The following is a 22,905-nucleotide window of genomic DNA, read 5'->3' on the forward strand; positions in this document are numbered from 1 at the left end:
TTTTTTTTATAGAATTCTATTGGTTGTTGCAAAAAAAAACTATTTTTATCGCTAACAACAACTGGGTAGTTGAAAAATATGTATTTGACGAAATGTTATACACAGAATTCTGTTTTTACTCGATTTTGTTTCAATCGTATTTTGGATCTTCTCAATTTTTGACCAAAATCCATGCAACTTGTTCTAAAACTCCTAGATAATCCAGAGAAAAATCAGATGGTTAGTCATATACGATATACATTTAAGATGGAAACAAAACTGAGAAAATGTAAATGATGCTGAAACAGAATCCTGTGCATTTCTTCGGCTTTGAAAGGGCGTAACTCCAAAACGTGCCCTACGATTTTTTTCTAATTCTTCCCGGAGATGCATTAGAGCCCCAGAATTCAGCTCCAGGTATTAGTTTTGATGGAGATTTTTTTTAATAACGGTCAGAGGGAGCACCGTGAGAGGCTTTTGCATTAATGAAAAGGGAGCCGGCGAGGATAGGCTAAACCATCGACTCTACCAAGATAGAGTACATGGTTGCGGGTAAAGATAAAGGTAGACCTATTGGTGTTAGTGCTAAGGTAGTGCTGGATGGGGGAGTCGTTGAAGAATTTGTTTATCTTTGAACACTTGTGATATGTGACAATGACCATGTGACACCCTTATTGTTGGGGCTCCAACGAGAAATGTTTTTGGCCAACCTTGACCCCCCTTGTTCCAAAATGGCCACTCCGGAATCAACTTGTCTGGTGAATCCAGAAGCATCAAGAACACACTATACAAGTAATTTCAAGAAGTTTGATACCCATATTGTTGATGTTCCTTTGAAAAGTGTTCATGACTTCCTATGACCCCTCGAGGAACCTGTCATGGAATGGCCAATTGAAGATCTGCACGTCTTATGGACCCAAATAAATAAAAATCAGCCTGCTGATGAAATATCAAGAGGTTTGATACCCATTAGAGTGGGGCGCAGTTGTATGGAAAAACGCTAACTTTGTCTGATCAAGTGAGATCAAGGTTTTTCTGAATCGTTTTGGGACCCCAATCAACTGTGCAAAATATGGGTTCGATTGGCTGCGACCTCGCATGCCGCATCGCGTTTTAAATTTACATGGAGATTAGTATGGGAAAACGTACTTTTTTACATTTTTGCTATTAGCGGCTTCAATTTATCATCAATCACGTGACTCAATACGTTAGCATATAGTCTGGAAGATGCCGAAAGACTTTGCCGAAGAAGGTACATAGCTGGAAGGTCTACAAAAAATGTTATTACGTTTCAAAAATTGATTGTTCAAACCATATGCAAGAAATCAATGTTTCTGCCAGCACTACCGGACGACCTATGGTTATCGAAGGGCAAAACCCATCTTCCTTCTTGTCGGATTTTTTTCTTTGTTAGATGATTCCGGATAGCTCCCATTAGCTCTAAAGCCCTGTAAGATCAATTATTTTGAAATAACACTCAGTTAAATTATTGGTCTACGTAGTTCGGCAGTGCTGGCAGAATGAACGATTTTTTGCATATGGTTTGAACATTCAATCTTCGAAGCGTTATAACTTTTTTCGTAGACGTTCCAGCAACGTGCCTTCTTCAGCAAAGTTTTTCGGCATCCTTTGGGTTATACTTTAAAGCAATGTGCCACTTGGTTTACGACGAACTGAAACCTGTAGTAGTAGAAATGCAAAAATATACGTTCTCCCATAGGTATTAATTTCCATACAAACTACAAACGCGATGCGGAAAGCAAGGAAGCAACCAATCGGTCCCAAATTCTGCACAGTTGTTAAGGACCCAGAATGATCCATAATAGGAAATTGCTTCCTTTTAGTTCACGTGTCATAAGACGAGTTTGTACCATCCCATTTATTTCCACCACTTGATTGTACCTTGACAGATACGTATTTCGACCTCAACAGTAAGATCGTCTTCAGTGTCTCGTACTTGACTCCTTTTAGTTTCATGTTTCTTTTCGGGATGTTCTCTATAATATTTCTATAATGGATACCCTCGCAGTTTTTTTTTTTCATCAAAATTGTAAAAAATCATCTATTTTTACATTCCATTGCATTTCTAATGCCATTTAGCAATTTGATAAAAAAAAATGTTTATATTACTGTTGGTCATTGAACCCTATAACAAGGAATTTAGTGGCCAAAATTGACTTACAAAGAAATTTTACCACGACGTTTTTCGCTAAAAAAAATCAACTCCATGCTAGTTGCAGTTGACAGAAAAGCAAGGATGGGGGGGGGAGTTTTAACGGGCAGTTTTAAAGAAATGTGTATAAGGGCTTCAAGGAATCAAATCATTGATTCAAAAGTAGAGGCTCTGCATTCGAAATGTGAATCAACAATTGAATTTTAGATAGACCTGTCGCTGTACTATCCTTCAAGACTCAACTCTACCAGAAAACTGTTTCCATCAACGTTGCTAACAATCAATCATCAAGGAAAGCCTAAGTTGTTTTCCTTAATGACTTAAGGTGGTTATACAACAAAGCCACAAATCGGCCATCATGGAAACCACGTGCTTTTTCTAGTGATTTCCAAGAGCACGAATTGCGAGAACCACATACGCCCATAGGGATGAAACATCCGTAGATCATTTGCTTACTTATGCTAAACAATCGACTTTAATTTAAGCATTGTACGAAAATTATTGCGCTGAATTTGAACTTTTGATAATAGGAGTAAAAACCGTGTGGTGAATTTGAAATTCACCACTTGGCTTGATTGTATAATCACCTTAAGTCGCCTTCGATTTATGTAAAGCGGGCTTGATGTATCGCCCTTTTCGTCGAACGTTATTATGCATAAAAGATCAGCCCACAGGGCGTTGTAATCGAACTGTTTGCTTAAGCAAATCCTGTATCACTTTCTGGGTCTACTCAATGTTTTATTAAATCCAAATGCCGTAATCAACGAGTAATATATCACGTAAAAAGTGATCCCAGTTAATGTGCATGTCCACGATGTTGCAACAGCTTGCAACAATCTCGCCGGCGAGACGGCGAGACCAATCTAACATGATCCAAGCATGCTTCGTTCCCTATAAATCCGCTGTCACAGGTTGTCATATTCACGCCACCCTCTTAAATCCCGTCAATTTGTTTTGAATCCATCATAGCCTGTCATATAGGAGCAGAAACATCTTTCCTTTGAGTTCGAATATTTTAGCGCATACTACGACGCCGAAAAACCGCTTTCTCCTACGCCACCACATTTTCCCATCGAGACGGGTTTTCCTTACTCACGTTAATATTTAACGTGCGTTGCGTAGCGTGGCGAGGTCAGGACGGGTTAATCACACTTTCAACCGGACCGTTACTGAACTAGAACAAGCGAATGAATGGATTTTTTCGGTTTACATTGCCAAGCTAGGATCAAAATAACTTACAACATCATTTCACATTTCCCCCATTTCAGATACCATGGGCTTCCGTTCGCCATCGATGAACGCCCTGGCCGGGCAGTCGAGCCCGGGTCAGGGCCGTTCCCTGCGCGAGTACGAAGAACAGATGTCCGCCCTGCGGAAGGAGAATTTCAATCTCAAGCTGCGAATATACTTCCTGGAGGAGAATGCCGGCATCGGTGGTAACACGAGCGGCGGAGGTGTCGTTGGCAGTGGTCCCGGGATCGGCCATGGCACACCGCCGGATGGCTCGGTTGCGCCGGAGAGTTTGTTCAAGCAGAACATCGATTTGAAGGTAGGTCTTTGACGAGCGAAAGAACGGGAATTATCAGTGCGTGCATTCATTTGGCATGCTCGAATGAACACGTGGGTAATGAGTTTGACAAAAATAAGGCATTGTTTGCATTGCAGTGATTTAAAGATCGATGTTCTCCAAGGTCTTATGCTTAGTCGAAGTCTTTCAAATGATAGGTAGTCCTCTTTAAATTTGATGTGTGTTTTGTTATTATAAAGTTCATGTTTCATGAGAAATATAGAATTTAAACCTAGGTATTGACAGTTATTCCAGGCAGGCTATTGCGATTCGGTACACTCCTCTAAGCCACAATTGCATTTTTAACCTTTCTAGTGCATTGAAAAAGTGACGCCAAATGCATTAGCGGATCCCAACTTCAACTCGCTGCCAAAAGATATTTTTGAACCAATTTTCAATCTTTTGGGGTCAAATTAAATGTATGGATTCCGCAGATGTGATTCCAAACTGATTTTTGCAGTTTGTCCATTCTGGTTCCCGTGCTCGCATTTTTTTAGCAATGTTTCCAATAAAATGTTCTAAAATGGGAGGAGGCTGATAAATTACCATTACAATTATAATGTTTCCAATAAAATGTTCTCATTGTCTATGTTCATGAATAATCACATTTTCTGGTTATTCGACGGTCTGTTGTTCGTCCGGAAAATCCGAAACATTCGTAAAAGTGATCAATTTATGAAACGCATACCAGACGAGCTCATTTTTTTAAGCCTTCCATTAATTCATTTTTAACTCAGAATACAATACGAGCCTTCCTTGGCCGTGCGGGTAGATGCGCTGGACTCTAACAAAAGACGGAAATACGGAAGGCGGAATCACAAAAGACAGACCTTCTCATACAGGGGTCTGCGAAGCGGCCATGTTTCTGATGCCAGCATCAAAATCATCGATCAATTCAATACGAAGGCGTAATCATAATTGTTGAAACCTGTCATTGAAAATGTTTTTTGAATATCGTGATATTTTGGCGAGGTAGAGCGCTTGGTGACGATTGAAATATAAAAAAATATTAAAGGCATCAATATTCTTGTTGAAATAGCACCTTGCATTTATACTTTCGCACAAGTTTTTGAAAAATGATGAAAAATAATTACGTCCATTTGGAAAAAATCACTTCGGAATAGTGTTTTGTTTACAAAATAGAATTGTCAGTGGGAAACCCAATTTCAATAGAACAATGGGAAACTCAAAGATGTTGGCTATACTCCATTGCACGGTGACGTCATCATATCGTCTATCTCTTTTCCACCAGTTGAAAATTAGAAAACAACAGGACCAGTACTTGTCAAATTTGACAGATAGTGGTCCTGTTGTTTTCTAATTTTTATCAAGTGGGAAAGAGATAGCAAAGATTCGTGCAATGACCTATTGTCAAACGTAGTGGGTAGGATTGGGGTTGCCAGATACCTGTTCTTATACAAGTAACAAAAGGCGGAAGATATTTTAAGACGGAAATACGAAAGGCGAAATATCGAAAAGCAGAATTTTGCCATTTCATAGTTTTACACAGGCGTCTGCTTGAAGTAAGGGAGAACATATTTTATTTTTTGAAGGCTCGCATCTGGTCTAAGTTAAAAGGGGATATGACTCCTTAATTGAAAACACGCCCTCCGTAATTTTGTATGAATGTCTAATATGTATCTATTAGAATCTCATCTCACAACCGAAACACTAGCAGCCTCTTAGCTTAGTATCCATTAAGCACTTCCAGAGTTGTTAAGTGTACGATTTCATGCCTCGGAAAGGCGAGAAAATTACCCACCCAACAACTTCTCATACCGTATAGAGATTCGATATCAGTCACCTTCAGCATGATATGCTTCGTGGAAAGTCATATACCCTATCGCTGAGCTACGGACAGCCCGGTGGCATCCCTATCTCACACAATAGGTTTGTTTTGCAGCCAACATTGCGCGACCGTATCCCACTGACAGTTCTGTATCCCAATGAGAATCAAATGTGATGTTTGTAAACAAAACACATACTATCATGAATTTTACACTGAGATGTTGGCTGCAAAAACATGGCGTCGTGCCACCCTCCTGGCTACGGAAGGTCTCCTCTCCCTAACAAGAAACAAGAAAGCATGAAACTGGCCGATCAAAGGCGAAAGGATATTTTCTTATAGATAAAAGGAGAATCACGAAAGGCAGAATTGCATTGGGCTGTTTTAACTTAGGCGGACATTTTGAACCAACAGCCCAATTCAATTTTGTCTTTTGTGATTCCGCCTTTAATGTTTCAGCCTTTTGTATCGTTCTGCCTTTCGTTCATTCTGCCTTTCGTATTCCGCTTTATGTACTTTCCGCTGAAAACTCATAAGCCTAGGCTGAAAACTCATAAGCCTGGAAAAGTGAAAATAGCAGTGAAATAGCAAAAGGCTGAAAAATCGTGAGAAATCGATTTTAATGGAAGAATTCACAACTAAACAAATTAAAATGATCCGAAACCCTCTTGTGACTCCTTGTTGTCGTTCTATTTTTATATAGGATTCTCTTTATTTTTGTCTGTACAACACAAGAAAAGAGATAGCATAGAAAGGAACAAAACTTTATTGTTCTTGGTTCTTGCATTTGGTTTTCCATTCTTGCCAAGATTGCTTCCTTATTTTTTATTCTTCTCTCTCTTTTTCCTTCTTCTCCCTTATTTTTCCTTCTATTTTCCTTCTTCCTTCGTCAACCTTTCCTTGTTCCCTCTTTCTTTTTTTCTTCCTTTTTTGTTCTATCTTCTTTCTTCTTAGTCCTTATTCCATATTTCTTCCTTCTTCTTTCCTCCTTCCTTGTACCTATTTACTTCTTTCTTCTTCTGTCTTCCTTCTATCTTCCCCCTTCCTTGTTTCTTCTTTCTACTTTTTTTTCTGTTTTATTCTACCTTCATTTTTCTTTGTTCTTTTTCTTCCTTCTTTATTTTTGCTTTTTTGCTTCTTCCTTTTTCTATCTTTCTTTTTTCCGTTCTGCTTTCTTCTTTTTACCTTCTTTTTCCCCTATTTTCTTCTTCCTTTTTCCTTCTTCATTTCTTTATCCTTCTTTTTTTCCTCTTTCCTTCTTTCTTTATTCTTTTTTCCCTATTTCACTATACTTTATTCTTTATTCTTTGCTCTTTTTCATTCTTTTTTCTCTTTTTCATTTTTCTTTATGATTTATTCTCTATCATTTACTCTTTATTCTTCATTTCTTTTATTTTTCATTGTTCATTCTGTATTTTTAAACCTTACTGTTTATTATTCATTCTTTATTCTTTACTCTTTTCTTTATATTTTTTATTCTTCATTCGTTATTCGTTATTTTTTATTCTTCATTCATTATTTACTATACAATTACTCAACTTGGTTGGTTTAACAACTCGTATGGTTGGGATTGATTCTGATACTTTCAGCCTTTCGAGATTTCAGCCTTTTGAGTTCAATCTTACAAGTATTCAGCCTTACGTGTCAGCCTTTCGTAGGACACCCGAAAAATGTTCACAATAGACAATTTTTCGTTCCATTACAAACCTACAACGTTTTTAAATCATATCTGTGCCAAAATAAACCCCAATGCAGTAAGAAGTTAGGTTCAATTGCTATTATTTTGGGGTCAAAATAATCCGAACACCTTAAGTGTGAGTTTATTTTTGAAGCCATTTAGGAACATCGTAAAAAGTAGGTAAACGTTCTGGTTTTCCATGAAATAAGAAAGGCAAGAAGTTTCAGACCTTTACATCTCGCGTTAGAAAGTTATTCCAATTTGAAAGTGCCATTTGAGTCATATTGACCCGAACACGTTAGGAAGCTTAAAAAGCGTTAATTTCTTCCGCATTACAACAAAGAATATAAAAAAAGCAATCTCTCATCTTTCAGGTGGAAGTGGAATCTCTCCGAAAGGACCTCCAGGAGAAGCAGGATCTTCTCTGTCAGGCGGCTAAAGCAATGGAAATGATGGAAGAAAGCCAACGTAAGACGGAACACCATCACCAGGAAGTCCTATCCGACATGGAGCACCGGCTAGAAATGCTTCAGCAGGAAATCAAACAATTGGAAGCGGCTGATCGTCAGCATCAACACCAGGAGCCACATCTCGGAAGCAATGCGACGCGAAGTGTGCTCAATGATACCAACCTGCTCGATATTTTGGAAAAGCAACATCTCGAGATGAACGTAGTCGATAAGCTGCAAGTGCTGGACATGGAAAACCTCATTCGACAGTGTCGGACCCAGAACGAAGAGCTCTGCAGACGTATCAGTGATTTGAACAAACAGCTCGAGGAGAAGGAGCACAAAATGAACGCAGTGGAGGTGCAGTTGAGTGAAATGCGGTACGAATGTGCCGAAATGAAGGACAAGCTGGAAGAGAACGATCGATCGACCTTGGATGCTGAGGTAAGTTGGTTTCTAGTGTTTAACAGAGAATTAACAGTAAGATCAATCCAAATTAGCAAATGAGCAAGCTACTTCAGAATGCCATGAACGTGAAAGAGGAGCGGATCATGCATTTGCACCTGGAGGTTAAAGTTTTGAAAGCGTTAAATGATAATTTGAATGAGCGAAATTATCGCCTCGAAGATGACAACTGCAAGCAACTTCAAATCATTAATGATCAGACGAGGTTGATTCAGGAGATGAGTGTAATTACTTGTATTAAGAATAAACTTTAAACTTTTATTCATATTCAATGTTTAGGACATTATAGCCATGAAAAGCGCCTCTCAATATGGTTACAATCAATATGCTTCAAAATTTAAAAAAGAACGTAATAAATTGCTGGCTGAAATTGAACAATTAAGAATGCAAGTTTCCTCGGTGCCTAGCAGGATACGTCCCAAAAGTATGCCCGCCTCGGCAATCGGAATGGAATACAGCAGTAGACAAAAGTTACGGTTGGAGGTTTGTCCTTCGTCCTGTGTTCCACCGACAGCAGCTAAGAGGACAGCCACCTATGACTGGGGATTACATCTAAGCAAGTCTCAATCTTGCCTTGGATCAAGCCGTTTGTCAAGTCCTCAGAGTAGCAAGTTGTCCTTCTGGAAGAAGTCGGGTTCCGAACCGGAAATCTCTTGTCTTGGAAAGTACGGCGAACGTTCGTTTTCTTCTATTTCGAAAGATTGGCCAGAGCCTAGTAAACCTACCAAAAATGCTTATTTCGACAGAATCAAGGTTGTTCTTCATTATGATACATGGCTAGCAGTGATACTCATAAGTTTGTGCTCTTTCAGGGTTTGATCGCCGATATCACGAAGATCGGAAACTAAACTTCAGAATTTATTATGCTATTGTACTAATAAAGCACTGCTCATAAGACGTGAAAACTTGCTTTTTATTGTTCTTCTTCTGATACAAAAAACAACTTTCAAAAATCCAATTCCAGGTCCTACGACTCAAAAAGGATTTGTTCCAGGCAAAGTCGGAACTGGCGGAAAAGCTGTGCCAACTGGATGACACAGAAACCAAACTCAAGGAGAAGTCGTCCGAGCTGTTCAAAACGGCGAAAATGGTGGAGAAGCTGGTGAAGACAATCACCGAGCTGGAGAAGGAAAATTCGCGGCTCAAACGAAACTCGGTAAGTTTTTTTTTCTCAACCCCCACAACGAAAAAGAGAGTTTGTTTTTGTTAATCGGTTTTCGTTTGGTAGAGCCCTGAGCTGAGACTCCCTGATCCTGTAAAGAAGGTAGTTTTTATTAGAATCGATTCATAGCTTTTTGAAAATTTGGCACCATCACCTGTAATATGGACAAAATAAGCACTTTTTGGCATACGCATTTTAAAATCTGACTATTAGAATAATTCGTCCTTTTTTACCATTGCTAGGTTCCTACAAAGACAACAAAACCTTCGCTAAGTTTGTTTGGTCGGCGATAGGATCTCTTTAGAAGATATGGATTTATCTGCATTTGTCACTGCTGCATAACTGCACCTGTTATGGCTTTTATTTTCACCACCATTTTATGCATAGTTGATAGAGTAAGGAAATGTCTTCGAGAAATCAGATTCGATCATAACTGATGACTGTGAGTAGTTTAAACAATTAATTCGGTGTCACGATTGATGGAAAAAATATGTGTTTCGGTGGTGGTCAATATGTTTGAAAGGAACTATGCTTAGTAACGACGTTAAGACATACAGCAAATTTAGCACAATTTCCAGGTTCATCAATTTACTTGAAATGCATTTCAATAAGAAAGGTGTCGGTAGGCCTTAGTTCCGGTTCTTGTCTGTCCTTTTTCTGCGTGTCTCCCGAAATCGAATTTGTCTTGTTTATAAAGTTCAGTCATAAGATTGGCATTCATCGAAATATCAGAAAACATGATATGTCACACGTTATGGTCTCGTTATCAATTCGGCATTACACCCCTGGCTGTTCTAAATGGGATCGGGTTTAGTATTGTGCCTTGCATGAGGCTTATTCAAACTAAGGGTTCCCAGGTCCGATTCCTCCGCATGCAGCATCCAGTTCATGGCCTTCCACGCAGTCGCCGGATTACATCACGTTTTCAATATTGTTTTTGCTAACTTCCAACATTCGCACAAAGTGACCAGCCCACTGAAGTGTGCCATGTCTTATACATTCCCCAGACAACCCCCCCACCCCCGTGACCATTCCTCATAATGTTAATTAACAATTCTTTCAATGAAGAAAGAAGAAAGTATTTCTATAATCGATACTGTAGTAGCATATTTCAATCAAGTACAAAACAGGCCTAATTCCACTTACACCGTCAACACCGAATGGCATTAAGAAATAGAATCTACAATGGAATACCAAACGCATGCTTAAAAAAAGTCATTTACTCTTTCGAATCAGTTTGAGAAAGTGTGTGCTTCTCCAGAAACATCCATTTATGCTTTGCCTTATTCCGAGCAATTGTTTTTAAGGTCACTCCTGACAGAATCCAAGTTTCAAAGTGCTCGCGTTTTCGGGGGCACACCACTCGATACGGAGGCGGCGGACAACTGTCATTTTTGTTGATTCAGCTTTGCTGCGTTGTGCGTTGCTTCCGTATCGAGTGGTGTGCCCCCGAAAACGCGAGCACTTTGAAACTTGGATTCTGTCAGGAGTGACCTTAAACAGAGAGTCATCTACTGTTTCAGCTTATTTCCGCCAAATGCGAAGAACACGCAAATGGAATATTCCGGGGTTTTGGAGATAACCCATACCCCCCCCCCCCCCGACCACACAAGCGAAGAGAGATCGCCACTCGAGTTCAGCACATTCAAAGTTAATTGCCTATATGCCGGGTATTAAGCCACCCGGTGTGGAAATTAATTACTATGTCTGAAACTTGATTATGCATATGTACAACATGTGATAGATTTAGTTCGGAAAAGGTATTGGAGGGTAACCGCCCCTTCGGTAAATTTCGGATACCTGATCCAACGGGTAATTCCGCTATGACTACTTAGTCAGCCAATTATAAAATAAACTTCAAGATCATATATTTCGCAAACCAAACCATTTTATAGCATACGATAGTTTTGCATATCTCTCAGCTTCCGTTAGAATTAGCTTAACTAGTGGTCTTATGTACACTGAAGTCGCCAAGTGTATAAATTTCGAACTAAATTTATGTTAACCCTTTTCTCGGCAGTCTTGTGGGAAATCTGACACGAAGAGGCCGAGTCATGGCTATGCCGTCCGACATCCCTAGGTTTAGGCCGGATACTCCAAAATCAACTCCTCGGCTGGATACGAAACCATCCGTGTATCAAATTTCGTGGTTCCGGAAGCGTCTTCTTCTTCTTCTTCTTCTTCTTCTTCTTCTTCTTCTTCTTCTTCTTCTTCTTCTTCTTCTTCTTCTTCTTCTTCTTCTTCTTCTTCTTCTTCTTCTTCTTCAATGGCTCTACATTAGGGTGTCCCAAAAAAAATCGATGTTCGAAAAGTCATGGTGCTCAACCCTGAAATGAAAGATATACCTGTCTGGATAATTTTTGTAGAACAAACCGAATTTCTAGAAAATCGTTTAGAGGTCGCGCCAGATCGATTTTTGAAAAATGAGCTTTTTTTAGGTCAAAAATCAAATATTGGGTCCTTTCACATTTTTTTTCAGGGTCACCCATTCGTTTTATATTTTTTTATTTTTCTGTGGATCTTTGCCCATATTCTCCATGAATTAGTTTTTGGTATTATACGTGTTTACAGTCTGCAGAACTGTTTAAATATCGAAAAAAGCACATTTTTTTGACTAATTTTCGAAGTTATTGCATCCTTAAACAAAAAATATTTTTTTTTCGTTCAGAAAAACTTACATACTATAAAGAGCTATTTATAGGGAGTATTTTCATAAAATAAGATCCAAGAAATGTTGTTCTGGGGCTGAGATATTGCTTCTTCTTCTTCTTCTTCTTCTTCTTATTGGCATTACATCCCCACACTAGGACAGAGCCGCCTCGCAGCTTAGTGTTCATTAAGCACTTCCACAGTTGTTAACTGCGAGGTTTCTAAGCCAGGTTACCATTTTTGCATTCGTATATCATGAGGCTAGCACGATGATACTTTTATGCCCAGGGAAGTCGAGACAATTTCCAATCCGAAAATTGCCTAGACCGGCACCGGGAATCGAACCCAGCCACCCTCAGCATGGTCTTGCTTTGTAGCCTCGCGTCTTACCGTACGGCTAAGGAGGGCCCCTTAGATGTTGGATGTGATATCATTTTATAACTGGCTCCATCCATATACTCCGACCAAATCCTGTAATCCAGGTAACCAACTCCATCGGAAATAAAAGCTATGTTACCTGGAAAATATTCCCATTTATTTGCTTTTGAATTGTTTTTAATTTAAATTAAATTATTGGTGCAACTTGATGAAATTATAACATGTAAAGAAAAAGTACCGAATTTGTACACTTTTTGACTATTTACTAAAATTGCAATATCTCAACCCCAGAACAACATTTCTTGGATCTTATTTTATGAAAATACTCCCTATAAATAGCTCTTTTTAGTATGTAAGTTTTTCTGAACGAGAAAAAAAAAATTTGTTTGAGGATGAAATAACTTCGAAAATTAGTCAAAAAAAATTGCTTTTTTCGATATTTAAACAGTTCTGCAGACTGTAAACACGTATAATACCAAAAACTAATTCATGGAGAATATGGGCAAAGATCCACAGAAAAATAAAAAAATATAAAACGAATGGGTGACTCTGAAAAAAATTGTGAAAGGACCCAATATTTGATTTTTGACCTAAAAAAAAGCTCATTTTTCGATTTTTTTTAGAAATTCGGTTTGTTCTTCAAAAATTATCCAGACAGGTATATCTTTCGTTACAGGGTTGAGCACCTTGACTTTTCGAACATCGATTTTTTTTTTGGGATACCCTACTCTACATTCCAACTGGAAAAAACTGCCTGATTTTCGGAAGGTTCCGGAAGCGTGTAAAAGTTGATTGACCTTTCACGTCAATTTTTTTTATTTGCTCAATCGATTCTTCGGCTTTATTTAAAGTCAACTTTCCCAAAGAACTCACATTTCTTTACGCCTCCAAGTATTTTTAAAATTTAAAACAAATAATCAAAAAAGTACTGTTTTAAGATTGGCCTTACATCGGGTGAATTTTTCAGATCAGTTCACAAGTGCAGCACTTTTTCGGGTTTTGTTTCCGATTTTTTTTAATATTTAGAGGCTTTAAAAAATATGGGTTCTTAGGGAAAGTTGACCTTAAATAAGCCAATGAATCAAGTGCGACAATAAAACGAGATGCAATTGTTGACCGGAAAAGTCAATTCATTCATTCTATTCTTGGCTGGAGGTATTAAGCCCCAAACACAATGTGAGCGGAACGGCAACGGAAACGGCAAATTTGACAGAAAATATATGGGCTAACTGTCAAATTTGCCGTTTCCGTTGCCGTTCCGCTCACATTGTGTTTGAGGTTTTAGCCTGCTCTTGACTCCATGCCAGTAGAACCGCGCCACTGGGGGCAGACCAGTGCCGATCACGCTTCTTAGGATCCGGTAAGCGGCAGCAAATGAGGCAACTTTTCGTCAGATAGCCATGTGAACCCGTCGACTAAAGTGGATGACACCGCATTGGATTTAGCCGTTGAAGACGGACGAGAGGACTTTGGTAAGCTCTGGCTAGGCCGAGCAGGTTAGCTCGAGACCATAAAATAATCGACTGTCGATGGTGGCTTGGCCTGTTATCTGTTTGGTGTTCCTTTTGTTAGTACGATGCTTCTTCACGATGGTCCTCATGAGGTTCATACGGGTTTTACATGCCACATACACAGGGTGTCGACTACCTGAAAAAACCTGGAAAGTCAGGGAATTTCATTTTGGACCTGGAATGTCAGGGAAAGTCAGGGAATTTTGATTGAGGTCAGGGAAAAAAATCGCAAAACCCAATATTGAAAATTTATAGTAATTTTTTTATTTCGAGCAATATACTAATCTAAGGACACTTATGAATGAAACTCTGAACCAATTTTAATCCATTGAAAAAGGGCCAATAAAAGTACTGAAACGTCGGATCAGAATTAATATTGCGCTTTACCTGGTCATCAGACTACATAGCCGATAAACAATACTCCCAGGCAGTTATATTCGACACCCAAGCTATAAAGCTTTTTTTTGTGGCTGTTGGCAGTCTCTAGATTGAAAGCACATATTGAAAGTCTACTACGAGGCCTTTTGATGTTCCCCATGGTAATCGAGTTTGTATCTATTAATCTCTAAGCAAAAACAGAGGTTCGATCCCACGTTGCTCAAATGGTCACTGTTGATACCTGATCAAATTTTTTAAAGTCCCCTTCAATATTTTAAAATATTTAGTTTAAGTGGTTTTTTGTCGGAGTCGTTTTGAATTGTTTGCATTTTCCTTATTAATAGCGTTTGAGTCATGTTCCCATCATGCAAAAAAAGTTCTGAAAATTTGTTCAAATACTTAATCATCAATCGCGAGAGTCATTTCTTATAAAATTATGTTGATGTACTTATGATATAGGAAAATTTCAGATAATGCGATCTATCCTGATGAATTTAAATTGCTGACTAGAAACCAACTCTAACTAAAAACCTAATATCACATTACTTTCTGATGAAAATGTAACGCCCAAATGTTTGAAAACCATCTCGTGAAAGCTGTCGAAACTGAATCAAATGACTGAATTAGGCCATAGTTCAGAACCGTTCAACATACAATCAACTAGGAAGCTTGTTAAAAGAAAACTATGCATAGTATCTCTGTGGACCTGTGACGGCACTCCACAGCATCGGCATCATCTCTAAACAAGATTCTGTAGGTAATGTTTTAAAAACATTTCGGCAACTTCCATTGATGGGCTTTATTTATTTATCATCAGACTAAGGCCGGAGTGGCCTGTGCTGCACATAAAAGACTTCTCCATTCAGCTCGGTCCATGGCTGCACTTCGCCAACCACGCAGTCTGCGGAGGGTCCGCAAGTCGTCCTCCACCTGATCGATCCACCTTGCCCGCTGTGCACCTCGCCTTCTTGTTCCCGTCGGATCGTTGTCGAGAACTGTTTTCACCGGATTACTGTCCGACATTCTGGCTACGTGCCCGGCCCACCGCAGTCTTCCGATTTTCGCAGTGTGAACGATGGATGGTTCTCCCAACAGCTGATGCAGCTCGTGGTTCATTCGCCTCCTCCACGTACCGTCCGCCATCTGCCCCCCACCATAGATGGTATGCAACACTTTCCTTTCGAAAACTCCCAGTGCCCGTTGGTCCTCCACTAGCATCGTACAGGTCTCGTGTCCGTAGAGAACTACCGGTCTTATAAGCGTTTTGTAGATTGTCAGTTTGGTACGGCGGCGAACTCTATTCGATCGGAGCGTCTTGCGGAGTCCAAATTACGTACGATTTGCTGCCATGATGTTTCTCCGAATTTCTCTGCTGGTATCATTATCGAAGTTCACCAGTCAGCCCAAGTATTCGAATTTTTCAACCACCTCGATTTCGTCACCACCAATACAAACTCGTGGTGGGTGGCTTACATTGACCTCTCTTGAGCCTCTTCCTATCATGTACTTCGTCTTCGTCGTGTTTTTCAGCCGGCCGATCTCCTCCTGGATTTCCTGGAGATTCGGAGCCGGAAGTCGCATGTCCTGCGCGCGTGCTCCTAGGTTCATTACCATACCGCCACCGTTGTCTGCCATATCGCCATTCAGGTGCTCTTCGTAGTGCTGCCGCCACTTTTGGATCACCTCACGCTCGTTCGTAAGAAGGTTCCCGTTTATGTCCTTACACATATCGGGCTGTGGCACGTGGCCCTTACGTGAACGGTTCAACTTCTCATAGAACTTTCGTGCGTTATTAGCGCGGTACAGTTCCTCCGTTACTTCACGGTCTCGATCTTCCTGCTGGCGCTTTTTCCTCCGGAAAATCGAGTTTTGTCTGTTCCGCGCCCGTTTGTATCGTGCCTCGTTCGCCCTCGTGCGGTGTTGCAGCAATCTCGCCCATGCTGCATTCTTCTCCTCAACTAACTGCTCACATTCGCCGTCATACCAGTCGTTTCTCTGATCCGGAGCCACCGTGCCTAGTGCAGCGGTTGCGGTGCTTCCAATGGCGGATCGAATATCTCTCCAGCCATCTTCAAGAGATGCTGCGCCTAGCTGCTCTTCCATTGGGAGTGCCACTTCCAGCTGCTGCGCGTAGTCTTGGGCTAGTCTACCGTCTTGTAGCCGCCCAATGTTAAGCCGCGGCGGACGACTCCGACGCGTGTTGATCACCGTCGAGAGTTTTGAGCGCAGACATACTGCAACGAGGTAGTGGTCGGGTTCAATATTCGCACTGCGGTAAGTGCGTACGTTCGTGATGTCGGAGAAGAATTTACCGTCGATTAGAACGTGGTCGATTTGGTTTTCCGTTACTTGATTAGGTGATTTCCATGTGACCTTGTAGATATTCTTGCGCGGGAAGAAAGTGCTTCGGACTACCATTCCGCGGGAGGCTGCAAAGTTTATGCATCGTTGGCCGTTGTCGTTCGATACGGTATGCAGACTATCCGATCCGATGACCGGTCTATACATACCTGAGCGTTCATGTCACCGATGACGATTTTGACGTCCCGCAGTGGGCATCCATAGTATGTCTGCTCCAGCTGTGCATAGAACTCTTCTTTCAAGTCGTCGGATCTCCCTTCGTGTGGGCAGTGCACGTTGATGATGCTATAGTTGAAGAAACGGCCTTTTATCCTCAGCTTGCACATCCTTGCGTTGATTGGCTGCCACCCAATCACGCGTTGGCGCATCTTTCCCAGCACTATGAAGCCGGTTCCCAGCTCGTTGGTGGAGCCACAGCTTTGGTAGAAGGTAGCCGCTCGATGCCCGCTTTTTCACACTCTCTCTCCTGTCCAGCAGATTTCCTGCAGCGCTACGACATCGAAGTTGCGGGGATGTAATTCATCGTAGATTATCCTGTCGCAACCTGCGAAGCCCTAGCGACTTGCAGTTCCATGTTCCAAGCTTCCAATCGTGATCCTTTATTCGTCGCCTAGGTCGTTGCCGATTGTATCGAGTCGTATTATCTTCTATGTCGTTCGTAATAGTTGTTTTAAAGGCGGCTTATTGGGCCTGCGCAAACCTCCTGTCTCGTCGGAGGGCCGTCGTATCAGGGCTGTTTAGCGTCCCACCTAACACCAGGACTTGGGCTTGTGCGCTTTGAGCGGCACACGGTCGCTTTGGCGGAGCCTACTTGCGGATTCATGCAGCTTTTTATAGAGGTTTAACAGGGCCCACTGTCAAACCCCACCACATCCTAGGCAGGCGCCACAACTCGCAGATGGCCTAGGGAGGAATTTTTGGCTGCTACGCCCCTTTTAAATGTTGGTCTAGAAATATGAAAATCTTTCAGGAGTTATCGCATTTACTTGAATCTTTGTGAACGACCAGAATTACCTACGATATTCTACAAATCCTTAATGTTTTGTTTCTAGAAGTGATTAGGCTTCAAGTAACTCAGGAGCTCATATGGACTTCAATGATTCACATTTGCAAAAAATTTCATACGTTTCTGGGAATTAAAAAAAACAATTTTTCAAAACTGAAATTTTTTGAGGAATGGTCTGGAAAGTCAGGGAAAGTCAGGGAATTTTATTCTCAAATTTGAGTCGACACCCTGATACATTGCCTGTAAGTGTGGTGAATATGTCAATTTTTGGTCCATGTCGACCCAGAGGACCCGAACAATTTTACGGTTGGCTACGACTTCAGTGTCAAGCTTTATAGCAGGTCCCATTAGCTGATGATTGCTGTAGCAGAGGTGCTCACGGACACATTTTCTGGCGTTCATGCTGAAACCGACGGATAAAGCCCAACGATGAATGGTGCTTACCGCCGCCTGGCTTCTAATTCTGGTCCCGTCCAGGGGTACTGCCGACCACGACTAAGAGTATGTCGTCGGCATAGACGAGTTGATGTACATTCGCAAGTAATACTCCGAATATGCAATAATAAATATCGTCACTGTCAGGACCGACCCTTGGGAAACGCCAGCCTTTCGGGGAACTCATAAGATGCGGTGCCGCCTATTAGCACCTGAAAGTCCGTCCAATGAGAAATTCTTTTACGAAGGCCAGCATGTTGCCGGTGATGGCGCATTCCTGTAGTTTGTGGAGGTTCCAAAAGGCATCGAAACTCAATCTTAGCGCAAAACAAAGAAATGCAGCATCAAATTCGTTGCTTATTTTTCCTAAAATGAGAACTCCCTGCTGAAAAACATACCAAAAATATGAAACAAATCGAATTTTCATTGCTTAGTTTTTTTATGAGATGAATACCGAAGCTATGAGCCCTCCTCCTTCCTCTTCCTTTGCCAATATACGATCATACTTCATAGCAGAGTTGATTACTAGATTTTTACCAAGGTTGCTCGTACACCGGCGATCCATTGTTTAAAATCTCATCCAATATGTCTATTGGCATCTACAACAACATTTTTATCCATGTTTTGGTTGCTCCATGTTCAGTTTTTATCTAGTATTTCACAAAACGCACTATTCATATTATTGTAAATATTGATCACTGTGGCCCATATGTGATAATAAATTCGGTAGGTACTGGGAAGCTCAAAAGTGAATATATTGTTACTAACATCACTCTCATCTCGCTAGAAGCACAATTTTCAAGTGATAATCACTTTTTCTACCTCTCATAAATTATTTCCTGCAAATCCCGAATGCTAACCTTTACCATCCCGTTTTCAGATTGTCTCCGACCCCGGCAGTACAGCAAACCACACTTCACCGGTGGCAAAAATTGAGCAGCCCATATTCGACCAAAACCAACAAATCGTATCGCAGGATGAATACGACCATCTGTGCCTAAGGTTGAAGGCTCTCCAAACCAAAAACGACAGTCTCATCCAGAAACTCACCAGCAGTTCCAACGATCGCAACGAGAACATCATAATCAAACAGCTCAACGACGAAGTTATCCAAGCGCGGGAAGAAGCCGAGAAAGCCCAACGATGGCGTAAGGAATGCGTCGATTTGTGTGCCATTTCAACAGGTCGATTGGAGGAGCTTGCCGGTTTCCTGGACTCGCTGCTCAGGAATGAAGACTTCAGCGGTACACTGTCAATAGCCCGGCGCAAGGCCATCCGCAAAGCGGTAGATCGTAGTCTGGATCTTTCGAGGAGTTTGAACATGTCCATTTCAGTGACCAGGTTCTCGCTACCGGAGAATAGCTTTGCGAACTTAAGTAGTTTAACCGGATTTTTGAACGCTTCTGATCAGAGCCTCATGCTTGGACACGATGACGCCGATAAGGAGAACAGAATCACCGAGCAGACTATGGGAAGCGCTGAAAAGGTGATTGCCTCGTTGAAGGCTGAAAACCGTGAACTAAGAGGTCAATTGGAGTGTCGTGGAAGCAGCAAGAAAGTTCACTCGGAAGCCAGGAGGAAACTTATTCCTTTGATGAATGAACCTGTATCAGATTCAGAGGCATGGTCCGAGCCAGATCGGGACGTTTCACTGGCAAGAATTGGACTAGAAGAGCGATCATCTTTAAATCATCCTGGCACACGCGGAAAGAATGTACCACGTGGTCATGCGGGGGTCTTGCAAGAGTTCAGCTCTACTTCTGAAAATGAAAGCAACGCTAATCATTTGAGAAAACAAGGAGCTGAATTGAAACAACTCCAGGAAGCCATCCAGGAAAAGGATAGCAAAATGCTAGAAATTCAGACTCGAATGGTGGATCTCGATAATAAATTACAAGAAGAGAGAATGAAAGCTTCACGAACTCAAGTTGAGTTGGAGAATACTCGGCATGTGAATCAGCGACTGCAAAAAGAGAACATCGAACAAACAAGTCTCGTTAAAAGTAGTGAAAAACGACTAGAAGAGCTGAACCGTGAAATTCAGCAAAAGGAGGAAGCCGTGGAAAAGTTCAAAAAAGAACGGGAAGAGGCGTTCGTCGACTTACGCGTTGCAGTCATGAAGCATGACAGCCTGAAATTGGAATATCAAGATTGCCAGCAGAAGCATAAGAGTCAAATTGATTCTCTTCTGGCCCTGGAACGGCAACGGTTAGAAGAACTGCGTCAGGACCTAACCGAATCGTTCAACAACCAGTTGAAGGCTAAACAAGCCGCGTTCGAAACTAGTTTGACGGAGAGTTACATTTCCAAGAATATATATCTGGAAAAATTGAAAGAATTGGAAGAACTGCACTTCAGGTTAGAAGACGCCCATCTTAATTTGGTGAACATGTCTGAGGTTGAAAGTAAATTAAAGGAACAGGTAACAGAAGCGGAAAGTTCTGTTCAAAAAATGCGTAAAGCGTTAGATGAAGCAACTCTGCAAACGTCCAAAACTGCATTGGAGCGTACTAAGGCAATGAACGAAAAGCGTTTGCTGGAAGATAAACTTCAACACATTCAACATGACCTGGAAGTCATCAAGGCCGAGAAGAACGATTTGAATATCAAATTAGTGGAAGCTCAGGCTAGGTTGCAACAAGTCCAGCGCTCACCTCCGCAGCGACTGAACAGCTCATCTGGAGCAGAATGTTCGACCGCTTCCGGGTATGCCTCAGAAGAATTGCTAACGGTGGCGAATCGAAGGGCGAAGGTGGAATCTACTTTACGACAGGAGAATTCATCGCCGGATCTCGGTATAGAAAGCGATGCTGGACGATTATCAAATCCGGAAACCCACCCAAGGACGTCCGCTGCAACCATTGGCGAAGATGCAGTTAGTCCAAATAGGCCGCTTCTCAAGACGCTCGAACTGACCAAGTCCATGAGCAACCTGCTGATGGATCCAAAAGAAGAAGGTGAGTGAATTACTAAATTCCATGTTTTGATAAAATCATACTAATCTTCCATTTATTTCAATTTAGCCAAACAAGAGCTCAATTCGTCCAGTCAAGCCGGTGCTGACAGCAAACCGGTGGTACACGACTGTGCCAAAATCGAGGCCGATTTTGGCGAACTAAAGCGTCGGTATAAGCAAACCCGCCGGCACCTGGAGCTGGCCTACGACAGTATTAAGTCGTCCAACAAGCGTAAGGAGCAACTGGAACGGGATATCAAGCAGCAAATTCAGAAGACCAACGTCGTCCTCAAAACGGTCCGAACCAACATGACCAACGAGCTGGAGAAATCTGCCTCCGGTAGTACGCTTCCTCAAACCGAAACCGGTCGCAGAAGCTGAAGGTGTGGGTGTGACGAGGAGGGTGGTTGCAAAGCAGAAGATTGTAAAATATGTAGCTCGTCCATTGCTATAATCTGTACAGACCGCTAAGTAGATGGAGATTTAGAAGTATGTACATTTTCCGAGTGTTTTGTAGAGAAATTTGATTTAACATAAGTCCTGATGGATGAGCTAAAAGATTATTCTGTATGTAAGGTTTATTTTATTTTTGTAGACTATCTTTTTATTTCTTTGGTAGTGAATAATTGACTGAAAATGAATTTCGTTTTTGTGAATATTGCAAACGCACTCGACACGCACGCATACACACTTATTTATTTGTATTCCAATGACGGAGATTCAAATGGCTCATGCTGTTTTGATTAAAATGTTTTTTAGAAAAGAAACTTATTGGACAATTACTTATTTTTGTTAGTGGTGTATCACAATTCTTTTCAACATTCAGGATACGCTAAGGACGAATCTTGATCTATTGCTGTTTGCCTAACCTCGCAGCAAAGTGACTTGAGACGTCAGCGGCAACAAACTTGTTTGGACACCTTACAGGTAAAATGGACATTTTTATTCTTGTCTAACCAACTTCCATGCGACATCAGGTCCAGGTATTCCTCAGGGTAGACACTTTAAGACCATTTTTTTTCGCTGTGGTTTGATGACGTGCATAGCTTTACAAATACAACTAGATACACCCCCACAAATAATTATAAGGCATTCGCATTTTGTTACAAAATTAAATTGAGGACGTTTTTGGTATCCCAGCCTAAAATGACTTAAATTGTCAATTAATGATGGTTTTTATGCATGTTTACTCAAAAGTCACGTTTCAAACGGGCTTGGTGGTTATATGGCAACCGCTTCTGCCTCATACGCAGGAGGTCGTGGGTTCAATCCCAGGCCCGTTCCATTTCTCCTACTTTGTATCTTTTCATATATTTCTCATGTTCTAGCAATCGCTAGAACTGGAAATGGGCTTTTCATACCGTTTCCATCTTCTATCCCTCTATACTTACAACTTGATTAGTTCTAGCAGGTTACTGTTAGAATTCGAAATGAGCGAAAAAGTTCGTTTCGGCATCCAATTTAGAATACTACACCACCCTTTCATAACTATCACATTGGCAACCCGTTAACCAAGACGAACCTCTGCCATAAAACCTTAACCCCAAGATTCCAATAAAATTCCGCAGGAGCTCGTGGCGAGTGCAGAGGTGTTCTCGGCTTGCAGTGGGCGAGTGACTGCATCATCAATTCCTTCCCATCCCGATGACCGATGACAACTACGAAATGCACGGTCATCATGCTCATGGTTACTCAAAAGGCACGTTTCAATAGGACAAGGCCAAAGGTGCTGGTTGAAAGAGATGGCGCCACAACATTTGTAGTAAAATGAATTTTATTGTATGGACAAATGGCCCGTTCTCACTAACTACGCATCACAGCGATATGTGACCTAGGTAGAAAAGCTACAAATATTTTTCTGATTTTTTATACCCTTATTGCATTTTGTAACTTTAAACAATAAATGAGATCTGATTACAGTTCCATACTAAACTCGAGCGGTTTACTACAAATTTCTTTATGACTGCTCTCC

The 22,905-nt window shown here is 41.2% G+C and overlaps 1 protein-coding gene across 9 annotated transcripts in view; it reads left to right on the forward strand.

Moving 5' to 3' along the window:
* Nucleotides 1-21,700, forward strand: part of LOC134223688 (centrosomin) — a 119,982-nt gene extending 98,282 nt beyond the window's left edge. For 8 of the 9 annotated variants that reach the window (XM_062702868.1, XM_062702869.1, XM_062702870.1 and 5 more), the window contains 5 exons: nt 3,421-3,701; nt 7,558-8,076; nt 9,062-9,253; nt 18,858-20,934; nt 21,001-21,700. In XM_062702868.1, coding sequence (XP_062558852.1) covers nt 3,421-3,701; nt 7,558-8,076; nt 9,062-9,253; nt 18,858-20,934; nt 21,001-21,314 — 3,383 coding nt within the window. In that variant the 3' untranslated portion in view covers nt 21,315-21,700. Of the gene's footprint in view, nt 1-3,117; nt 3,357-3,420; nt 3,702-7,557; nt 8,077-9,061; nt 9,254-18,857; nt 20,935-21,000 lie in introns of those variants that run through there. The other variant, XM_062702876.1, reaches the window with a different exon arrangement.
* Nucleotides 21,701-22,905: the final 1,205 nt, after the last annotated feature.

This window comes from Armigeres subalbatus, chromosome 3 (assembly GCF_024139115.2).
Source record: "Armigeres subalbatus isolate Guangzhou_Male chromosome 3, GZ_Asu_2, whole genome shotgun sequence".
Lineage (NCBI taxonomy): Eukaryota > Metazoa > Arthropoda > Insecta > Diptera > Culicidae > Armigeres > Armigeres subalbatus.